The following is a 21,255-nucleotide window of genomic DNA, read 5'->3' as shown; positions in this document are numbered from 1 at the left end:
TTCCTTGATATGAACACTTGATTAATCTTGATGTGTGATGTGTGTGTCATTCAAGGCTGCCATAAGGAAAGAGTTGAATGAATTTAAAAGCACAGAGATGGAAGTGCATGAGTCGAGTCGTCACTTCACCAGGTAAAAGTCAAACTACATGATGATGTTTGCAAATTAAATACACACACATTCACGGTTCTACCACATGGAATTCACCACACATGCCTTTAAGAACTTTGCTTTTTATAGTGAGGTACAAATATGTTGGAAAATGTTCCCATGTTGGAAATATAACATTTTTCAAGACTTTATGGTGAGCTTCTGTGTTATTTAAGGGATCTACTGCAACTAGAGATGTCCGATAATTATCGGCCGATAAATGTTTTTAAAACGTAATATCCGAAATTATCGCCATCGGTTTCAAAAAGTAAAATGTATGACTTTTTAGAATGCTGCTGTTTGGAGTGGTACACGGACGTAGGGAGAAGTACAGATCGCCAAAAAAACCTTAAAGGCACTGTCTTTGCATGCCGGCCCAAACACATAATATCTACGGCATTTTACACACACTAGTGAATGCAATCATACTTGGTCAACAGCTACACAGGTCACACTGAGAGTGGCCGTGTAAACAACTTTAACACTGGTAAAAATATGCGCAACACTGTGAACCCACACCAAACAAGAATGACAAACACATTTCGGGAGAACATCCGTAACTCAACTTAAACACAACAGAACAAATACCCAAAACCCCTTGCGGCACTAACTCTTCCGGGACGCTACAATATACGCTACTCCCCCTCCCCGCCCCTCCCACACACACCTCAACCTCCTCATGCTCTCTCGGGGAGAGCATGTCCCAAATTCCAAGCTGCTGTTTTGAGGCATGTTAAAATATATATCAGTCAATCAATCAATGTTTATTTATATAGCCCCAAATCACAAATGTCTCAAAGGACTGCACAAATCATTACGACTACAACATCCTCGGAAGAACCCACAAAAGGGCAAGGAAAACTCACACCCAGTGGGCAGGGAGAATTCACATCCAGTGGGACGCCAGTGACAATGCTGACTATGAGAAACCTTGGAGAGGACCTCAGATGTGGGCAACCCCCCCCCCTCTAGGGGACCGAAAGCAATGGATATATAATGCACTTTGTGACTTCAATAATAAATATGGCAGTGCCATGTTGGCATTTTTTTCCATAACTTACCGGTAAGTTGATTTATTTTAAAAAACCTTGTTACATTGTTCAATTCATCCAGTAGGGCATCACAACGAAATAAGGCATAATAATGTGTTAATTCCATGACTGTATGTATCGGTATCGGTTGATATTGGAATTGGTAATTAAGATTTGGACAATATAGGAATATCGGATATCGGCAAAAAAGCCATTGTCGGACATCTCTAACTGCAACCCTTGGTTGGTTGATTTAGGGATTTATCGGATGTAACGATAAACGTAATAATGATAACTCCCGACAGTCAGTATGACCATTTTAAATTGAAATTATCGAAAAGCTAAGATTGATAACTGCACTTTGATAAACTCACCGGCTGTCTGGCGCCAGCTTCCAAGCTTAAATGCCAACATGGAAACAAAGAGACGTTAATGTCTTTCCCCGTTAAGAAACAACATACCCCAAACCATCCAAACTTATATTAACACATTGCTATCTGAGCTGCTAAGATATTCAGTTAAAGCTACAAGTCGTGTTCTCTGTCTCTCAGACTGATTGTTCTTTACTTGCATGAAAAGAGACAAAGATGTTTTCATGTTGGTCGGACAGTTACACCAGTTCGAACCTTGGCTTGCATGCCATCATGAAACATGGAATTTGGATGGGACTCCAAACTGGCTGAGTGTGCCACAGAGAAGCTTTCGGTCTACGGTGTCGAAAGCCTTTGACAGATCGATGAAAGCCACGTATAGGTCTTGTTTGTGTTCTCTGGCTTTATCCTGTATTTGCCTGGCGGCGATAATCCTCTCCGTTGTTCTAGAGTACTTACAGAATCCACACTGGGTTTCTGGCTAGATGTTCTCCAAAATGTGCACAGCCAGACGGGAAAACATGATCCTTGTCAGGATTTCGCCTGCAACTGAAAGGAGTGAGACACCTCTGCTGATTCATCACCTTATAGTGGCGTCTTTCCAGTCTTACGGGACATTGTGAGTTGTCCAGATGGCAGAGATGAGCTGATGTAGCCAGTGAGTGAGGGGGTAACCTCCGTACTTGAATACTTCAGCTGGGATGGAGTCTGAACCTGCACTTTTATTGTTTTTAAAGCAATTGATTGCTTTCAGAACTTCATGAAATTCAGGAACTTCATTAAGTTGAGGGACAGAGGGGAAGCTGGGGAGTTCATCCAGGATGGTCGGGTCTGTGGGGTTGCTCTGGTTTAGTACGGTGCTGAAGTGCTTTGCCCAATGTTCTGGAATTTGTTCTTGTTCCTTTATGAGGGGGGTGCCATCTGCAGATCTGACTGGTGCAATGTTTCTGCTCTGTGGCCCACAGATCTTTTTGATTGCCTCATAGAAACTGTGTGTTGTGAGGTTGAATTTCTTTCGCTTTCTTGACCCACCAATCTTTCTCCATCTGTCGTATAGCTCTTTGTGCTTCTGCTTTGATAGTGGACAATTTATTCCTGAGGGCTGCTGATTGTGGGTTGGCTAGAGCAACTGAGTGTGCCTTGCGTTTTTCCTTTAGAAGTTTGTGAACGCCAGGTGCGTTTTCGTCAAACCAGTCTTAGTGACGATGCTTGGTGAATCCCATTGATAGAAGAATGCAGTAGGTTCCAGGTAGCGTTTGTGTCCTCGATGGTAGGGCTTTCCGGGATGCTGTACAGTTTGGTTGCAAGTCGGCTTCTAAGATGGTGAATGGCTGGGATGAATTTAAGGGTACCACAGTCAAGCTTCTTGCTGGAAGCCTGTTTGCGGTCCTGCGGGTTTTTAGATTGACATTTGATCGAATCAACCTGTGGTCCATCAACCATTCTGCCCATCTCATAGCTCTGGTGATCTGGAACTTTCTCTGGTCCGCTTCTTTAAATAATCTATCAAGTGCCCGTGTTTGGATCTTGAATGCTGCCAGGAGGTCTTCAGTTTTTTTCTTTGCTGAAAGATGGTTTTGGTAACGACAAGTTGGTGCTCTGAACAGAGTGTTAGTAGTCTGAGAACATTGTCATTCAATTTGCTGATGCAATGTTTGTCCAGTACGCAATCCCAGAGTCTGTAGTCATATCCCACACGAGCATTGAAGTCGCCCATTAGTAGAAGTTTGTCACAAGGTGGTGTCTTCTGGATGAATCAGCCGAGTGTACTGTTGAAGCTGTCTTTCATGTCCTCATAGCATCTAGGGTTGGTGCGTATGCGCTGATGAGAGTTGCTTGTTAACCTTTTGTGAAGGCAATCCGCCAGGTCATCAGCCTTTTGCTGATGCCTGTTGGTGTTTCTGGGAACTTTTTAAGCAGACTATTCTTCACAGCAAAGCCTACCCCATGGAGGTGGCGAGAGTCTGCCGGGAGCCCTTTCCAGGAAAGGTGTAACCTTCTCCAACTTCTGTTAGAGAGTCCTCGCCATGAAAGCGGGCTCCGCTGAGTGCTGCTATCTCCACGTTGTATTTCCTCAACTCGTGGGCAAACGTTGCTCCTCTCCTGCGGGGACGGGTCGATTCCTTGGACATTCGTTGCGTTTTTAAGGGGTATCTTCTTTTTGTGTTTCGACTGCAGAGAGGGATGACCCGACACCCGCGGTAAGCTGTCCGGGTTGAGGAGGAACAGACTATTTTTGGGCCACCTTTTATAGGCCTTTCCCTCTTCGGAGTGGGCAGAGCGGGGCTATTCAGTCGCATGGGGAGCTACCAAAGAGAAATGCCGTTCCGTCCCATATCTCAGCGACCATCATGCCCATGCCGCCTGTTTGTAGGGTTGGGCTAGGTGCTTCCAGTCACATCTATGACCTGCACCCACCGCTTTTCCCCATACCCACAGGGCTTTGTAAAGGGAGGGGTATGGGTATGGGCCCGTGTTCAGAGTAGATCTGGGTGAGTGTTGTTCTTACTCTCACCGTCTTGGCTCCAACCAGCTTCTTCCAGTGGCATGAGTAATCACGACGACCTTTCACTGATTGGAGTTGCAGGGGACAGCCAGAGATTCACAGATTTTTTTGTGTTGACTTGTTGAAAATGATTCAAACCACCCACGTAAAGTAAAATGCATGTGAATTGACTGAATTTCATAACAAATTCTCACTTTTTCATTTGTGTTTTATTTGTAACAATGTTTATTTGATATTTGTCTTGTCTTTGTTCTTTTAGCCTTGTTGTCTGTGTTTACTAATTGGTGTATGTCTTAAAGCACCGCTCAATATTGACAACCATACATCATGAAGCATTTAATACAATGTCAATAAAGCTTTCTATTCTATTCTAACCTAATTCTAGATTGTGGCAGGCTTTATGTCATATGCAAAATAATTGTAAGCTTTTGTTTGAAAAGCCTTTGTGTTTAAAGTGCCTTTTAATTTTAATTACAAACTTTTAAAATTGTTCTTTAGGTGCAATACGAATTTAATAAGTTTTATCAAAATTTTTTTTTTAAAATGAAGCCAATAATGCCATTTTTTGTGGTCCCCTTTATTTTGAAACGTATCAAAAAGTATTGACATACATAGCAATATAGAGTTTGGTACCAAAACATTACAATATAATACAACTCTAGGTGGGATGTACGTGCAAACTTAACTATGTGGTCTCTTACATGCCCGAACATAATCTATTGAGTGACGTAGGAAGTGGTGTCCCAAATTCTAGGGAAGATTACAAAACTCTACCACTTTTTACTTAATTTGGAGGGTGTAGTGGTAGTGGGTGAGGGTTAGTGGTAGTGAGTGTCAAAGTTTACCTACTTAAGTCTACCTAACATATGTCATTTAAAGTGTAGGACAGGTCTGTTCTGGCACACATTTTTATAGTTTCATGTGAAAGGAGATGGCTTTGACAATATATCTCTACGTCGCAATTTTTATTCATTTAATTTTTACAAATGTGTTACTGTTTATGTCTCTAATTTTTTCTGCAGGTTCCATCGGCCATGAACTGAAGTGGGAGGTTGGTGGTGTTTCTCCTCCCACACCAGTGAACAGGAATGAACACCGTCGACTGCCCTATGCTGTCCTTACTCTGCGGAACACCTCTCTGGTGGTCGCTGACAACAGGCAGGCTTCTGGATCAGCATCTTTTTTCAGTACCTTTTAAATTTCTTCATATTTGGAAAAAAAAAAACAAAATTTTTTTTATGTTTGTGAACTTTGCACTTTTCTTTATGAAATGTTATTTTAAGTCAATCTGCCAATTCTAATGAGTCTGAGGAGGAAGACTGGACTTAAAAACTGATTTTAGAAAATTGATACACTGTATCAATTATTTGTAAGGTCAAACTTAAGTATTTTAACTAAGACAGATATAAGTATTTTCTAAAAAAAAAAACAGAAAAAAAAAAAAACGTGTGACAATTGCACTATGTTGGCAATTGTCACAGGGTAGTTGGACACAAAAGGTTGACTATTAACTATTGTTACCTTTATTAAGTACAATTCATCAAGCCAATGTTAGTGGGCCTATTACTCCTTCCAATTAATTGCAACTTTCACCACTTGCCCTGTTCTCTCAAAATCAATGTCTTCAAATGAATCAATGAACAGAGCAATAATCTCAGACTCTCCTTCATCTGTTTATTTATTCAAAATCACCTTCTTATCCAATTACCAAAGCAACTTGACTTGCTGCAGAAGTCGAGTTAGAGTACCTTCTAGAATGCCTGCCGTTACGGTTCGCTGTGCCTATACATCCATATTCACATGGAGGGATTATAACACTTAATCCATGTTTCATTTGATACACTTTATAGACACATATTTATGTCAATATGGAAAACTTACACTTTTGCTTATGATTTTGCCTTAAAGGGGTCATATTATGATTTATGAGTTGGAAAATAGTGTTAGATGTAAATATAAACAAAATACAATGATTTGCAAATCATTTTCAACCCATATTCAGTTGAATATGCTACAAAGACAACATATTTGATGTTCAAACTGATAAACATTTTTTGTGTGTGCAAATAATCATTATCTTTAGAATTTGATGCCAGCAATATGTGACAAAGAAGTTGGGAAAGGTGGCTATAAATACTGATAAAGTTGAGGAATGCTCATCAAACACTTATTTGGAACATCCCACAGGTGTGAAGGCTAATTGGGAACAGGTGGGTGCCATGATTGGGTATAAAAACAGCTTTCCGAAAAAATGCTCAGTCTTTCACAAGAAAGGATGGGGCGAGGTACACCCCTTTGTCCACAACTGCGTGAGCAAATAGTCAAACAGTTTAAGAACAACGTTTCTCAAAGCGCAATTGCAAGACATTTAGGGATTTCAACATCTACGGTCCATAATATCATCAAAAGGTTCAGTGAATCTGGAGAAATCACTCCACTCCAAATTGTACTGTATCAAAAACCGACATCAATCCCTAAATGATATCACCACATGGGCTCAGGAACATTTCAGAAAACCACGGTCACTAAATACAGTTTGTCGCTACATCTGCGAGTGCAAGTTAAAGCTCTACTATGCAAAGCGAAAGCCATTTATCAACAACATCCAGAAACGCCGTCAGCTTATCATGGCCTGAGATCATCTAAGATGGACTGATGGAAATTGTTCTGTGGTCTGACGAGTCCACATTTCAAATTGTTTTTGAAAATATTAGACATCGTGTCATCCGGACCAAAGGGGAAGAGAACCATCCAGACTGCTATTGACGCAAAGTTCTAAAGCCAGCATCTGTGATGGTATGGGGGTGCATTAGTGCCCAAGGCATGGGTAACTTACACATCTGTGAAGGCACCATTAATGCTGAAAGGTCCATACAGCTTTTGGAACAACATATGCTGCCATCAAAGCGCCGTCTTTTTCAGCAAGACAATGCCAAGCCACATTCAGCACGTGTTACAACAGCGTGGCTTTGTAAAAAAAGAGTGCAGGTACTTTCCTGACCCGCCTGCAGTCCAGACCTATCTCCCATCGAAAATGTGTGGCGCATTATGAAGCGTAAAATACGATAGCGGAGACCCCGGACTGTTGAACGACTGAAGCTCTACATAAAATAAGAATGGGAAAGAATTCCACTTTCAAAGCTTCAACAATTAGTTTCCCCAGTTCCCAAACGTTTATTGAGTGTTGTTAAAAGAAAAGGTGATGTAACACAGTGGTGAACATGCCCTTTCCCAACTACTTTGCACGTGTTGCAGCCATAGAATTCTAAGTTAATTATTTGCAAAAAAAAAACTAAAGTTTATGAGTTTGAACATCAAATATCTTGTCTTTGTAGTGCATTCAATTGAATACGGCCTGAAAATGACTTGCAAATCATTGTATTCTGTTTTTATTTACCTCTAACACAATTTCCCAACTCATATGGAAATGGGTTTTGTCCATTTAAAACACTTCTTTGTGGTCTACATAACGTGTGGTGGTGCATAGATTTTGTTTTACAGACCATCTTCAAGCCACTTGCTTACCGTCTCTTCAGAATGCGCCGTTTTGTGGGCGATCTTATTTACGTGCCAAAGCCCTCCCCCAGGACAAGCCACCTTTGTCTGTGCCTCCCTCCCGTCAGCAATGTTGTAGTTTTCTAGCACTTCCGTATCGAGTCTGTGTTAGCTATCCCCGAAGAATACCTTACAATGTTGCTTCTTGTCGACGCTCTTTATTTCTCCTACAACTTTTCACTTTCACCCCCCGGACCTCCTTTCTCGATTTGTACACATGGATTTAGATCAATGCGCGCATACACAAGACAATCCCCTGAATACCACACTTGCGTCTGCGCTCACTATTGTGGGTTTGTTTATATCATAGATTGCAAGTGTTTATGCTGTGGAGATTAGTAGTTTCACCTTGTTGAAAGCGCCGTCCCAGGTCCATACCGCGTCAGTTTTCAGCAGGTTGTTGGGAGGTTTTATCACATCTGACAAGAGAGGCAGGTATCTACCCAAATAATGAACCATACCCAGGAACCTACGGCGGCCTGGCATGTCATCTAGCGGCTGCAGCTCTGTGATGTCACTTTCCTTTGAGGGGTCGGTGAACAGATGCCTACTTCATCGATGAGGTCGTTCAGCTGCTTTTGGCGCAGAGATCACTTTGTCGTCGAGCTTCAAGCCTGCTCCCTCCAGGAGCAGCTGGACATTCTGGAATCTCTCTTGGTGCTCTTTTTCATTCCTACCGTGGACGAGAATTAGATTGGATTAGATTAGATAGTACTTTATTTATTCCGTCAGGAGAGTTCCTTCAGGAAAATTTAAATTTTCAGCACAATCCCATTCAAGATCAGACAAACATTACAGGGAGACAGAACAGGATCGCTGACGGGTCTGCCGGCTTCCAGCGCCCCTTACAAAAAAGATGAGATACAGGTAAACAAGGGGGGGGAATGGGAGAAAAAAAAAATAGAAGATTAAAATAAAATAAAATTAAAAATTGGTCTTAGCCTTGGCCCTGGGGAGGGGTTTGCAGACTGAGGCCAAGGGAAAAAAAAACAACTCATAGCTATAGTACACATCCCTCTTACATGTGTGTAAGAAGGAAACATCAAACATCAAAGAACACAGAGGACATTAAAGACATTAAAGCAGCAGATACAACCAGACACTTCTACATACAGCTGTGAATAAAAAGTAAAAGAAATATATCCACTGTGATGGTCTCTGCGGTGTTCCACGCCATCGTCCGCTGGGGTGGAGGGAGCATGGCCAGAGTTAGGAGCAGACCCAACAAAGCAACCAAGACAGCCGACTCCACTCTCGGCCGCCAACCAACTCTCGGCCAATGTCCAGTCCGCATGGATGAGCGAGGATACGTCCAAGGTGACTGAGGTGTCCGAATATCGTCCATGTACACATCAACCCCTTCCTGGGCTCTGAACAGCACCGACATCTCTCTCTGAAAAAACTCTGGTGCACTGGAAATCCCAAACGGTAGCTGCTTTAAAGAAGTACCTTCCCATGGAAGTGATGAATGTGGTCAGTTTGGCCGTTTCCTTCTTTAGCTGGATTTGCCAGAAGCCACTAGCCGCATCGAGAAGGGAGAATACTCAGGATTTTGCCTGCTGTGGCAGTATGTCGTCTATGGTGGGTAAGACGTACTGCTCCCTTTTAACTGTCATGTTCACTTTCTTTAAACATCAGCTGTTTGTTTATGGGGCGCACCACTTAGTTGGTTCTGTTACTTCCTCAATGACGCCACACTCTCTTGAGTTTTCAACTTTGGGGAGGATGAATGCGGGTACTCTCCTGGCAGTACTCGCGCTGTGCTGTACGGCATCATATCGCAGACATATTTTAACAGGCTTTATCTTTAAGACGCCCACATCTGTATCAAACGTGCTTTGGACTTCATCCACTCTTTTCAACAGTCCCTTGGCCGCTTGGACAGCTCGGTCTAAAAGTTTGCTGCAGCTGTTTGTTTTGACCACACGTATGATGGACTTGTATTGCTGGCCTTTGTATTTTGTTAAAGCTGTGAACTGTCCTAGACCAACACATTTTCCCCCTGGGCTGTCAAAGTCTATGTCATCGCTTGCTAACTGGAGCAGGTGTTTAAGCTTGTTACATCTGATATCACACTAGTATCAGCGCCTGTATTTATTTTGAAGATCACAGGAGTGTCTCTGATGGTTAGTTTAACAGTCCATGGTCTATTAGTGTCTGCAATGTAGGTGTACTTTGTTTTGATCTCACCTAGAAAAAATTGGTTGCCACTGTCGTCAGCCCCCTGCCTCACTGTGGTTACCTTGTTCCCCCTGGTGGAGCGGCACACAACAGCGAAGTGTCCAATCTTGTGGCAGTTTCTGCGCTGCACAGGTTGCATGTGCAAGGTGATCCTTGCCGCGCCTGAAAAAAAATATTCATTTAAAGGCTGGACTCCAGGGACAGGGTCCAAGTCTGAGACTAAGGGAAAAAAAACTCGTAGCCGTAGCACACGTAAATACGTTAATCAACAAAACTTGCAACAGAGGGGAGAGAGTGGAAGCTACGGAGGCCGACTGCTGCTAGTCAACCATCCATCAACTCCTAAGGGGAATCAAGCTCGTAAAGGCGTGGACTTTGGGTGGGGGTGTTTGTGTGCATATGCCCATTGTCCAGGGTGTAGTGTTGTTGTGCCTGTAGGCCTGGAGTCGCTCTGCAGGCAGTGGATGTTGTTGAGGAGGAAGGGATGTCAGCGCGTCCATCACTGAGGTGTCCTCAGGGGATGTTTTCAGAACAGCCTTCGTCTGTTTTGAGCAGCGTCAAGGCCATTCGAGGGATTGTTGTTCTTCCAAGCGATCAGACATTTCAATGGCTTGTCTGTTCTAATCGTCTATTAAATTTTTTAATTTCAATTAGCCTCTCCATGATGTGGTCCAACTTACGATTCAGTTCAGAAATCGCCACAGTCTGTGCTTTCCATTGCGACGAACAGCCTTTGGGCTCCTTAAGTGGCTTCCATGGTCTTCCGAATTTGATGATGCACCAGGGCAATGCCCAGCCCAATCAGCAAATACCCCGCGATCACGGTTCCAAATAGGTAGATGTCTTCCACGTCCTCGACGGAAAGCACTGAGATGCTCATGATTCTCCATTTTTCCCAGGAGTCTCTCACGTACCTCGCAGCAATTGTTCCGTCAGGGCAGCAAGGCTCCCCAGAACCTCTCCTCGTCAAAGATTTTGTCAATTGAGTTGAGAGTCCAGCTAATCAATTCCATGTTAGGGTGTTTAGATTTGGAGGACAGTGCAGAGAAAGAGGGTCCAAAAAGTATAGACAAGACAAGACAAAGAGACAAAGCAGGGAGAAAACAGGATGGAACAAAAAAATGTGACCACCTCCACCAAGTGCCAAGGACGAAAAGGAAGACCTGTAGATTCAACGTGCTTCTCACTCGGAGATAAAAACGAGCCCTCTGGTGAATAACGTTCAGTCTAGGAATAAAGTAGGTGTTTAATTTTTCCAACAGTCTAATAGCCGTCAGTATCTTCATCCTCCGCAAACACAAAAGTGTTGAACACTTGCTCAGCCTCTTTGCCAAATGCATCGAGCAGTGTGCTAACCTGCATGTCCCCGTCCACCAGGTTTAGCCTTGTCGCTATGCGGTACCTTTTGAAACCACTGCTGCCATTCCGGCCAACGCTCCAGTCGAGTAAAGTCCAGTTTCTCAAAATGATAAACTTTTGCCATGATCCAGGTTCGACGCGCTTTACCTCTGACACCATGTGTTAGTTATCTCCGAAGAATAACTTGCAACGTTGCTTCCTGCTGATGCTCTTTATTTCTCCTGCAGTTCTTTTTACACTCAACCCCTGAAACTCCTTTCTCCATTTGTACACATGAACTCAGATCAGTGCGCGCATACACAAAACAGTGCCCTGCATACTTGCCAACCTTCCCGATATTCCCGGGAGACTCACGAATTTCAGTGCCCCTCCCGAATTTCTCCCGGTTTCCACCCGTGCATGCCTTAAAGGCACTGCCTTTAGCGTCCTCTACAACCTGTCGTCATGTCCGCTTTTCCTACATTCAAGCAGCGTGCGGCTTATACACACACACACACACATGTGAATGCAACGCATACTTGATCAACAGCCATACAGGTCACACTGAGGGTGGCCGTATAGACAACTTTAACACTGTTACAAATATGCGCCACACTGTGAACCCACACCAAACAAGAATGACAAACACATTTTGGTATCCCGGAAACACAACAGAACAAATACCCAGCAGTAACTCTTCCGGGATGCTACGATATACACCCCCGCTACCACCAAACCCCCTTCCCCCAACTCCAACCTCGTCCCCCCCTCCCCCCGTCTCCCGAATTCGGAGGTCTCAAGGTTGGCAAGTATGTACCCCTGACAATCTACTGATAGATATACTGTAAGTACACTCATTTTTATTAGAAATGACAACAGCTGAGGAATATAGCATACATGTGCATGTACAAGCGGGATAGAGAAAAATAAAGCAACTCATTACCTGCGTCTCCATTTGGGGGCCGCATCCTTCCATGGACCCAGCCCGAGTGGTCGACAAAGTGTGGGTCATGGCGAGAGTCCTCCAGGACGGTCTAGCCCTCGGTTCCTGGTTACTTCACTTGTCCCCACCTTTACATTTACGTAACTTATCTGCTGCTCAGGCAAGGTTGAATAATGGTGACTTTCAGAGAAGAATGTCGATTTTTTTTTTTTGTGTTCTTTTTGTCTTTTATTTTATTTTAGAGGAAACAGCTAAATGTTGGCGTCTGATTTTCCTGCAGTTGAGAGCCAACCAATCATGAGAGATGGCTGTCATGAAGATGTGTCATCTGTTGACAAGCATTTGAAAACTCTTGTTTCTAATTAGAGATTTCCAATAATGGCTTTTTTGCTGATATTCGATATTCCGATATTGTCCAACTCTTAAAGGCCTACTGAAACCCACTACTACCGACCACGCAGTCTGATAGTTTATATATCGATGAAATATTAACATTGCAACACATGCCAATACGGCCTTTTTAGTTTACTAAATTGCAATTTTAAATTTCCCGCAAAGTGTCCTGTTGAAAACGTCGCGGAATGATGACGCGTCGTTTGACGTCTCGGGTTGTAGCCGACATTATTTTCCAGCCCCATCCAAGCTATAAGTAGTCTGCTTTAATCGCATAATTACACAGTATTCTGGACATCTGTGTTGCTGAATCTTTTGCAATGTGTTCAATTAATAATGGAGAAGTCAAAGAAGAAAGATGAAGGTGGGAAGCTTTTAGCCTTTAGCCACACAAACACAGTTGGTGTTTCCTTGTTTAAAATTCCCAAAGGCGAAGCTTTACTATGGATCAGAGAGGTCAAGCGAACATGGATCCCGACCAAATGTCAGCCAGCAGTTTTCGGTGAGAAAATTGTGGTAATAAGTCGCCTCTTACCGGTGACATCAGCGGAGCTTCCAGCAGCGTAACTTGCCTCAGAGACTCTGAGTCAACACACGTACCCATGGCCACACCTCTTTGACTTTAGGTACTATTTAATCCCACTAAAACACTAACACAATGGGCAGATCAGGGATTTTCCAGAATTATCATAGTAAATGTGTGTGATAACATCTGCAACCGCCTTTTTTTTTTTTTTTCTAGTCCTTTACTCTCAATATCCTCATCCACAAATCTTTCATCTTTGCTCAAATTAATGGGGAAATTGTCGCTTTCTCGGTCGGAATAGCTCTTGCTGCTGGAGGCTCACATTATAAACAATGTGAGGAGCTCTACAACCCGTGACGTCACGCGCACATCGTCTGCTACTTTCGGTAAAGGCAAGGCTTTTTTATTAGCGTAAAGTTGCAAACTTTATCGTGGATGTTCTCTACTAAATCCTTTCAGCTAAAATATGGCAATATCGCGAAATTATCAAGTATGACACATAGAAAGGACCTGCTATCCCCGTTTAAATAAGAAAACTTCATTTCAGTAGGCCTTTAACGTCATGCTCAGGACTAATACGACATAATTCGTCAACGTCTTGCAGTCTAAACAAAGTTAATAAAAAGATGGAAAACTTTTTCTTACAAAACGTTGAAAAAAAGCTCCAGGCTTGGAGCCATCTGCAATGGTCCGATATATGGCTCTTTTTTGGGGTAAAGAGAGGAGCAAAGGGCCTGGAGGTTGCTCAACATTATGATAGTCGAGGTCTTGCATCCATCCATCCATCCATTTTCTACCGCTTGTCCCTTTTGGGGTCGTGGGGGGCGCTGGTGCCTATCTGAGCTACAATCGGGCGGAAGGCGGTGTACACCCTGGACAAGTCGCCAGAGGTCTTGCATTTTAACACAAATATATGTCACTACTGTCACCCTCGCTTGTCTGCTTTTAGGTGTTTTAAGTCAATAAATAAAACCGTACATACATTTTAAAGTCGCTCTTTCCGCTACGCATAGCAGTGCCGTCTTGAAAATGATTTTTTAGAGTTGTGTGAAAATTATATTGGAATATTAAAGGGTGTGAAGTGTACACGGATGCACACTTGTTGCTAATGGGAGAAAAAGGACACAGATTCGAAAAGCACTTGGAGCTATTTTGAATTGGGACAGCCTTCCACAAATGCACCACCCGATTGAGACACAGCTGTTGACTGATGTGTATTTCTAGTCTAGTCACCCTCTCCCGGGCAGAAGGGCAACACGGCAGTGAGGCTGGGTCAAAGGAGACGTGGAAAACGCTTGCTGAACAAAAAGTTGCTTCATTACAAGCGAGTGTCACAGGGCTGCGTTCTTGGAGGAGGTCAAGTCAAAAAAAATTAAGCCTTCCTGTGGAGAGACGAAGCCGACGAGCCGACAGCGGGCTAGGAAATATGCCTGTCCTACCCAAGATGGAGGCCAGGAGGCGGAGCATGCAGCAGAGAGGTCAAGTCAAAAAAAATTAAACCCTCCAGTCCTAACTAGGAATAACCAAACCACAGTCTTATATTCCTTCTTCCTCTATCTGGGTGTGTGTTAATTCAGGAGAGTACAACCTGACCATGTAAGGAAAAATTCATGTGTAAGTGACCGGAAATCAACCTCTGTATGTTGTAACTTAAATGTTGACGTGAAGATAGCTCTATCCTGGAGAAGAGACTCCATGTCTATCAGTTTTGCATTCCGAAGTCTGAATTTTTTGCTTCTTCTCGTGAGAGTTAACACAGTCCACATACGAACGGCCAACTAAGACTCCTTAATTTGTTATGGGCTCAACCATTATTGTTTCGCTTTCTCCAAGTTGAATATAAACATTCACCATATGTAGAACATGATGAGTAAATTCATTTATTTCACTACAATTTCGAACTACAACTGAATGACAATAGCGGACTTGCGCAAAGCCATACGGGAAAACCTCTACCATATTTGGAGATAAACGCTTACTTACCTACCCAACGCAAGAGTCATAAATTCCAAATGTCTTGTTTGGAGCAGGTTTGGAAGAAGGCAATATTGTTTTATAATACCTCCGCCATGACTCTATGGTTTGATTTCAAATTTTCTGGACTTATACAGATCCAAAATATATATAAACCGGTACCAACAGGCTAAAAAAGTTAACTATGCGCAATATCAATCAATCAATGTTTACTTATATAGCCCTAAATCACTAGTGTCTCAAAGGGCTGCACAAACCACTACGACATCCTCGGTAGGCCCACATAATGGCAAGGAAAACTCACACCCAGTGGGACGTCTGTGACAATGATGACTATGAGAACCTTGGAGAGGAGGAAAGCAATGGATGTCGAGCGGGTCTAACATGATACTGTGAAAGTTCAATCCATAATGGATCCAACACAGTCACAAGAGTCCAGTCCAAAGCGGATCCAACACAGCAGCGAGAGTCCCGTTCACAGCGGTGCCATCAGGAAAACATCCCAAGCGGAGGCGGATCAGCAGCGCAGAGATGTCCCCAGCCGATACACAGGCGAGCAGTACATGGCCACCGGATTGGACCGGACTCCCTCCACAAGGGAGAGTGGGACATAGGAGAAAAAGAAAAGAAACGGCAGATCAACTGGTCGAAAAAGGGAGTCTATTTAAAGGCTAGAGTATACAAATGAGTTTTAAGGTGAGACAGTCAGCAGTACAAACAGAAGCCAAACTTATACACCAAACACAAAAATGTGTAATAAAAAAAAATCTGCTCTTGTGAGCACCTTACCCATTTGTAAAATACCCCAACCAATTAAGAGGTAAGAACGTATGAACTTGAAGTGCCATCCCATGGAATTGTCCAAAAGGTTCTGGTATCCTGGAGCATCCATCCATCTTCTTCCGCTTATCCGAAGTCAGGTCGCGGGGGCAGCAGCCTAAGCAGGGAAACCCAGACTTCCCTCTCCCCAGCCATTTCGTCCAGCTCCTCCCAGGGGATCCTGAGGTGTTCTCAGGCCAGCCGGGAGACATAGTCTTCCCAACGTGTTCCGGGTCTTCCCCGTAGCCTCCTATCGTTCGGACGTGCCCGAAACACTTTCCTAGGAGGCCATTTGGGTGGTATCCTGACCAGATGCCCGAACCACCTATCTTGCTCCTCTCGATGTGGAGGAGCAGCGGCTTTACTTTGATGACAGAGCTTCTCACCCTATCTCTAAGGGAGAGCCCCGTCACCCGGCGGAGGAAACTCATTTCGGCCGCTTGAACCCAAAGCTCATGACCATAGGTGAGGATGGGAACGTAGATCGACCGGTAAATTGAGAGCTTTGCCTTCCGGCTCAGCTCCTTCTTCACCACAACGGATCGATACAGCGTCCGCATTACTGAAGACGCCGCACCGATACTGTCGATCTCACGATCCACTCTTCCCTCACTCGTGAACAAGACTCCGAGGTACTTAAACTGCTCCCCAACCCGGAGATGTCACTCCACCCTTTTCCGGGCGATAACCATGGACTCGGACACTAAACCGATCACAGTAAAATTCCGCAACTTAAAATGTGCAGTTTTTTCCATTTAGCAGACTTACACCGGTGTTAAGGTGATGGGTAACTGACATCAGGAACATTCACTTTAAGGGAAGCTGGATTTTTATTTTATTTTACCCGTCATCTATTATGTGAGACATGTATCATCTATACCAGGGGTCGGGAACCTTTTTGGCTGAGAGAGCCATTAAAGCCAAATATTTTAAAAAGTATTTCTGTGAGTGTCATATAATATTTTTTAAAGACTGAATACAACTAAATGCGTGAATTTTGAAGTAAGACCAACATTTTTAAGAGTATAATAAGTCTCTTATTCTTTTTAATAACATTGTTATTCTGAAGTCAACAATAAATAAAAGATTTCTTACCATTATAAATAAATAAATGATAAATGGGTTGTACTTGTATAGCGCTTTTCTACCTTCAAGGTACTCAAAGCACTTTGACACTACTTCCACATTTACCCATTCACACACACACATTCACACACTGAGGGAGGGAGCTGCCATGCAAGGCGCCAACCAGCACCCATCAGGAGCAAGGGTGAAGTGTCTTGCTCAGGACACAACGGACGTGACGAGGTTGGTACTAGGTGGGGATTGAACCAGGGACCCTCGGGTTGCGCACGGCCACTCTCCCACTGCGCCACGCCGTCCCATTAATGCGACTTCTTGAACAGGTGCGGTAGGAACCGGATGGATGGATTAAAATGCATCATAATGTTTTGTATTTTGAACGTTATTTTTGACACCAGCAAAATTATCCATTACTTATCGTGTTAAACAATGTCAGCTAAGATTGATCTGAGAGCCAGGTGCAGTCATCAAAAGAGCCACATCTGGCTCTAGAGCCATAGGTTCCCTACCCCTGGTCTATACCATGTAAATAACTGCAGCACAGCTGCTCCGAGTTTTAATCAATGGAGGCTGAAGGCTATCAGCTACGCTACGAGCTAATTCGCAAACTGATTACAGACTGACTTGTCCATTGCCAAAAACAGTAGGCACTGATCCAAAGCAACATTTTTCTAGGAAAATCCTTTTTTATTTTGCCGTAGGACCGTGGTGTTATTGTCTTACAGTAGAAGGCTAAGCGAGCTACACAACATGAGCTAACATTGCTAACAAATCATTCACACATTTCTAACCGCCTGCCATCAAAAGTAGTTTTCGGAAAATCCATCTTTTTGTGAGTTTGTTTGTAAAGCAGCGCGGATTTTTCTTGGGTGAATTATTCACAGTTGAAGGAACATTAAATTGTAGCAAAACAAAAAAGTTAGCCAGGTTGTTTTTCAGATGAGACTGGAGGTTTGAATAGTGTCCTGAGTTGGGTAGTACAAGCAATAACAGCAAAATCTTGGGCAATTTGTCGTCTAAGATACGGATGTGTGCACATCATTTAAAATTGCAGATGTTCCCGATGGTACGCATTCCACACGGACCGTCAGGAGGAAGTCAATAGGAAGGCAAGATTATTTTATAAATACAAAACCAGTGAAGTTAGCATGTTGTGTAAATCGTAAATAAAAACAGAATACAACGTTTTGCAAATCGTTTTTAAATTATATTCATCCGAATAGACTGCAAAGACAAGATTTTTAAGTTCAATATGAAAACTTTTTTTTTTTTTTTTTCAAATAATCATTAACATAGAACTTAATGGCAGCACCACATTGAGAAAAAAGTTGGCACAGCGGAATTTTTACCACTGTGTTACATGGCCTTTCCTTTTAACACCACTCACTAAACGTTTGGGAACTGAGACCACCAATTTTTGAAGCCACGCTGTTGTAACACGTGCAGAATGTGGCTTGGCATTGTCTTGCTGAAATAAGCAGAGGCGTCCATGAAAAAGATGTCGCTTGGATGGCAACATACTGTAGATAGACAGATAGTACTTTATTGATTTGTTGCTCCAAAACCTGTATGTACCTTTCAGCCTTAAAGGTGCCTTCACAGATGTGTGAGTTACCAATGCCTTGGGCACTAATACACCCCCATACCATCACAGATGCTGGCTTTTCAACTTTGCGCCTATACAGGTCTGAATGTTTGTTTCTTTCTCTTTGGTCTGGAGGACACAACGTCCACTGTTTCCAAAAAACATTTGAAATGTGGACTCTTCAGACCACAGAACACTTATCCACTTTGCATCAGTCCATCTTAGATGGGACCGGACACAGGAGAGCCTGCGCTGTTTCTGGGTGTTGTTGATTAATGGCTTTGGGTTTTTTATAGTAGAGTTTTAAGTTGCACTTGCAGATGTAGCGACAAACTGTATTTAGTGACAGTGGTTTTCTGAAGTGTTCCTGGGACCATGTGGTGATATCCTTTACATACTGATGCCGGTTTTTTATACAGTCATGGGCATTGCTGATTACCTGCAGCACTGATTCTCTGAACCGTTTGATGATATTACGGACCGTAGATGGTGAAATCCCTAAATTCCTTGCAACGTTTCGTTGAGAAATGTTGTTCTTAAACTGTTCGCCAATTTGCTCACGCATTTGTTCACAAAGTGGTGATCTTCACCCCATCCTTGTTTGTGAATGACTGAGCATTTAATGGAAACTGCTTTTATTCCCAATCATGGCACCCACCTGTTCCCAATTTGCCTGTTCTCCTATGGGATGTTCCAAATAAGTGTTTGAGGGGCATTCCTCAACTTTCTCACTTTTTGGCCACATATGCCAGCATTTTTAAACGTGTCGCAGGCATCAAATTCCAAATGACCCAATATTTGAAAACAATAAAGTACATAAAGTATCTTGTCTTTGCAGTTTATTCAATTAAATGTAAGTTGAAAAGGATTTGCAAATCATTGTATTGTTTTTATTTACCATTTACACAACAGGTTGATTGGCAACACTAAATTGACCCTAGTGTGTGAATGTGAGTGTGAATGTTGTCTGTCTATCTGTGTTGGCCCTGCGATGAGGTGGCGACTTGTCCAGGGTGTACCCCGCCTTCCGCCCAATTGTAGCTGAGATAAGCGCCAGCGCCCCCCGCGACCCCAAAAAGGGATTAAGCGGTAGAAAATGGATGGATGGACAACGTGCCAACTTCACTGGTTTTGTATATCCGCAAAGCCTCCACGATTTAATCTAATTGTTTTGTGACTAATTCTGCTTATTGCACAACAGCAGGTACCAATAGGTTGAATAATGTTGGTTTTGTATGATAGGGACCCTTTAAGCTGCTACCTAAAAAATTATTATTTTCGCAAAATCCGTTCACACACGAATGGGCAGACGAGACAGGCAGCGTTGGTCATAGTGGTGAGTGTATCGTATATAGTACATCATGTACAAAGCTTGCGTACACACAAAAAAACGTTTTCATGGCAAAGCTGAGATGTATCAAAACTGATACTGACATGGACATATGTGACGGCTAAGGGCAATTTCATAGCTGGTGTAAGCATCAATCTACAGGCAGTGGATATTTTATCTACACACTTTCTGCTAGGTAACAGTTCACAAAAAAGTGATAATTATTACAGAATTATGTCAAAGTACACTGTCTAATGCAGTATTTTAGGTAGGTTTACTAATTGTTGATTTTACTGTTGAAACCTGGCATCTTTTAGCAGTGGCAGGGAATTTCAGGATGCGGTATAGCTCGGTTGGTTGAGCGGCCGTGCCAGCAACTTGAGGGTTGCAGGTTCGATCCCCGCTTCCGCCATCCTAGTCACTGCTGTTGTGTCTTTGGGCAAGACACTTTACCCACCTGCTCCCAGTGCCACCCACACTGGTTTAAATGTAACTCAGATATTGGGTTTCACTATGTAAAGCGCTTTGAGTAACTAGAGAAAAAGCGCTATCCATCCATCCCTCCATTTTCTACCGCTTATTCCCTTTTGGGGTGGCGGGGGGCGCTGGCGCCTATCTCAGCTACAATCGGGCGGAAGGCGGGGTACACCCTGGACAAGTCGCCACCTCATCGCAGGGCCAACACAGATAGACAGACAACATTCACACTCACATTCACACACTAGGGCCAATTTAGTGTTGCCAATCAACCTATCCCCAGGTGCATGTCTTTGGAAGTGGGAGGAAGCCGGAGTACCCGGAGGGAACCCACGCATTCACGGGGAGAACATGCAAACTCCACACAGAAAGATCCTGAGCCTGGATTTGAACCCAGGACTGCAGGACCTTCGTATTGTGCGGCAGACGCACTAACCCCTCTACCACCGTGAAGCCCCCAGTGCCACCCACACTGGTTTAAATGTAACTCAGATATTGGGTTTCACTAGGTAAAGCGCTTTGAGTCACCAGAGAAAAAGCGCTATATAAATATTATTCACTTCACTTCACTTTTTACTTTTTATTCATAGCTGTATGTAGAAGTGTCTGGTTGTATCTGATGCTTTAATGTCTTTAATGTCCTCTGTGTTCTTTGATGTTTGATGTTTCCCTCTTACACACATGTAAGAGGGATGTTTACTATGGCTATGAGTTGTTTTTTTCCCTTGGCCTCAGTCTGCACCCCCTCTTCCGGGCTCAGGCTAAGACCGATTTTTTTATTTATTTTATTTTAATCTTCTATTTTTTTCTCCCCCCCCCCCCCCCCTTGTTTACCTGTATCTCACCTTTTTTTGTAAGGGGCGCTGGAAGCCGGCAGACCCGTCAGCCATCCTGTTCTGTCTCCCTGTAATGTTTGTCTGATCTTGAATGGGATTGTGCTGAAAATTTTAATTTTCCTGAAGGAACTCTCCTGACGGAATAAATAAATAAAGT

At 43.2% G+C, this 21,255-nt stretch overlaps 1 protein-coding gene and 1 long non-coding RNA gene across 3 annotated transcripts in view; both read left to right on the top strand.

The window, feature by feature from the left end:
• The window catches only part of phactr1 (phosphatase and actin regulator 1), a 48,453-nt gene extending 42,736 nt beyond the window's left edge, over positions 1 to 5,717 (top strand). For both annotated transcript variants that reach the window (XM_061883763.1, XM_061883762.1), the window contains exons 12-13: positions 56 to 132; positions 5,081 to 5,717. In XM_061883763.1, the coding sequence (XP_061739747.1) occupies positions 56 to 132; positions 5,081 to 5,096 (93 nt within the window). In that variant the 3' untranslated portion in view covers positions 5,097 to 5,717. The remainder of the gene's footprint in view (positions 1 to 55; positions 133 to 5,080) is intronic.
• LOC133540816 (uncharacterized) overlaps positions 1 to 21,255 on the top strand; it is a 322,729-nt gene that overhangs the window by 67,283 nt on the left and 234,191 nt on the right. The window lies entirely within an intron of this gene.

Source organism: Nerophis ophidion, linkage group LG22 (genome assembly GCF_033978795.1).
Source record: "Nerophis ophidion isolate RoL-2023_Sa linkage group LG22, RoL_Noph_v1.0, whole genome shotgun sequence".
Classification (NCBI taxonomy): Eukaryota; Metazoa; Chordata; class Actinopteri; order Syngnathiformes; family Syngnathidae; genus Nerophis; species Nerophis ophidion.
This window is presented reverse-complemented; position numbering and strand designations above follow the sequence as displayed.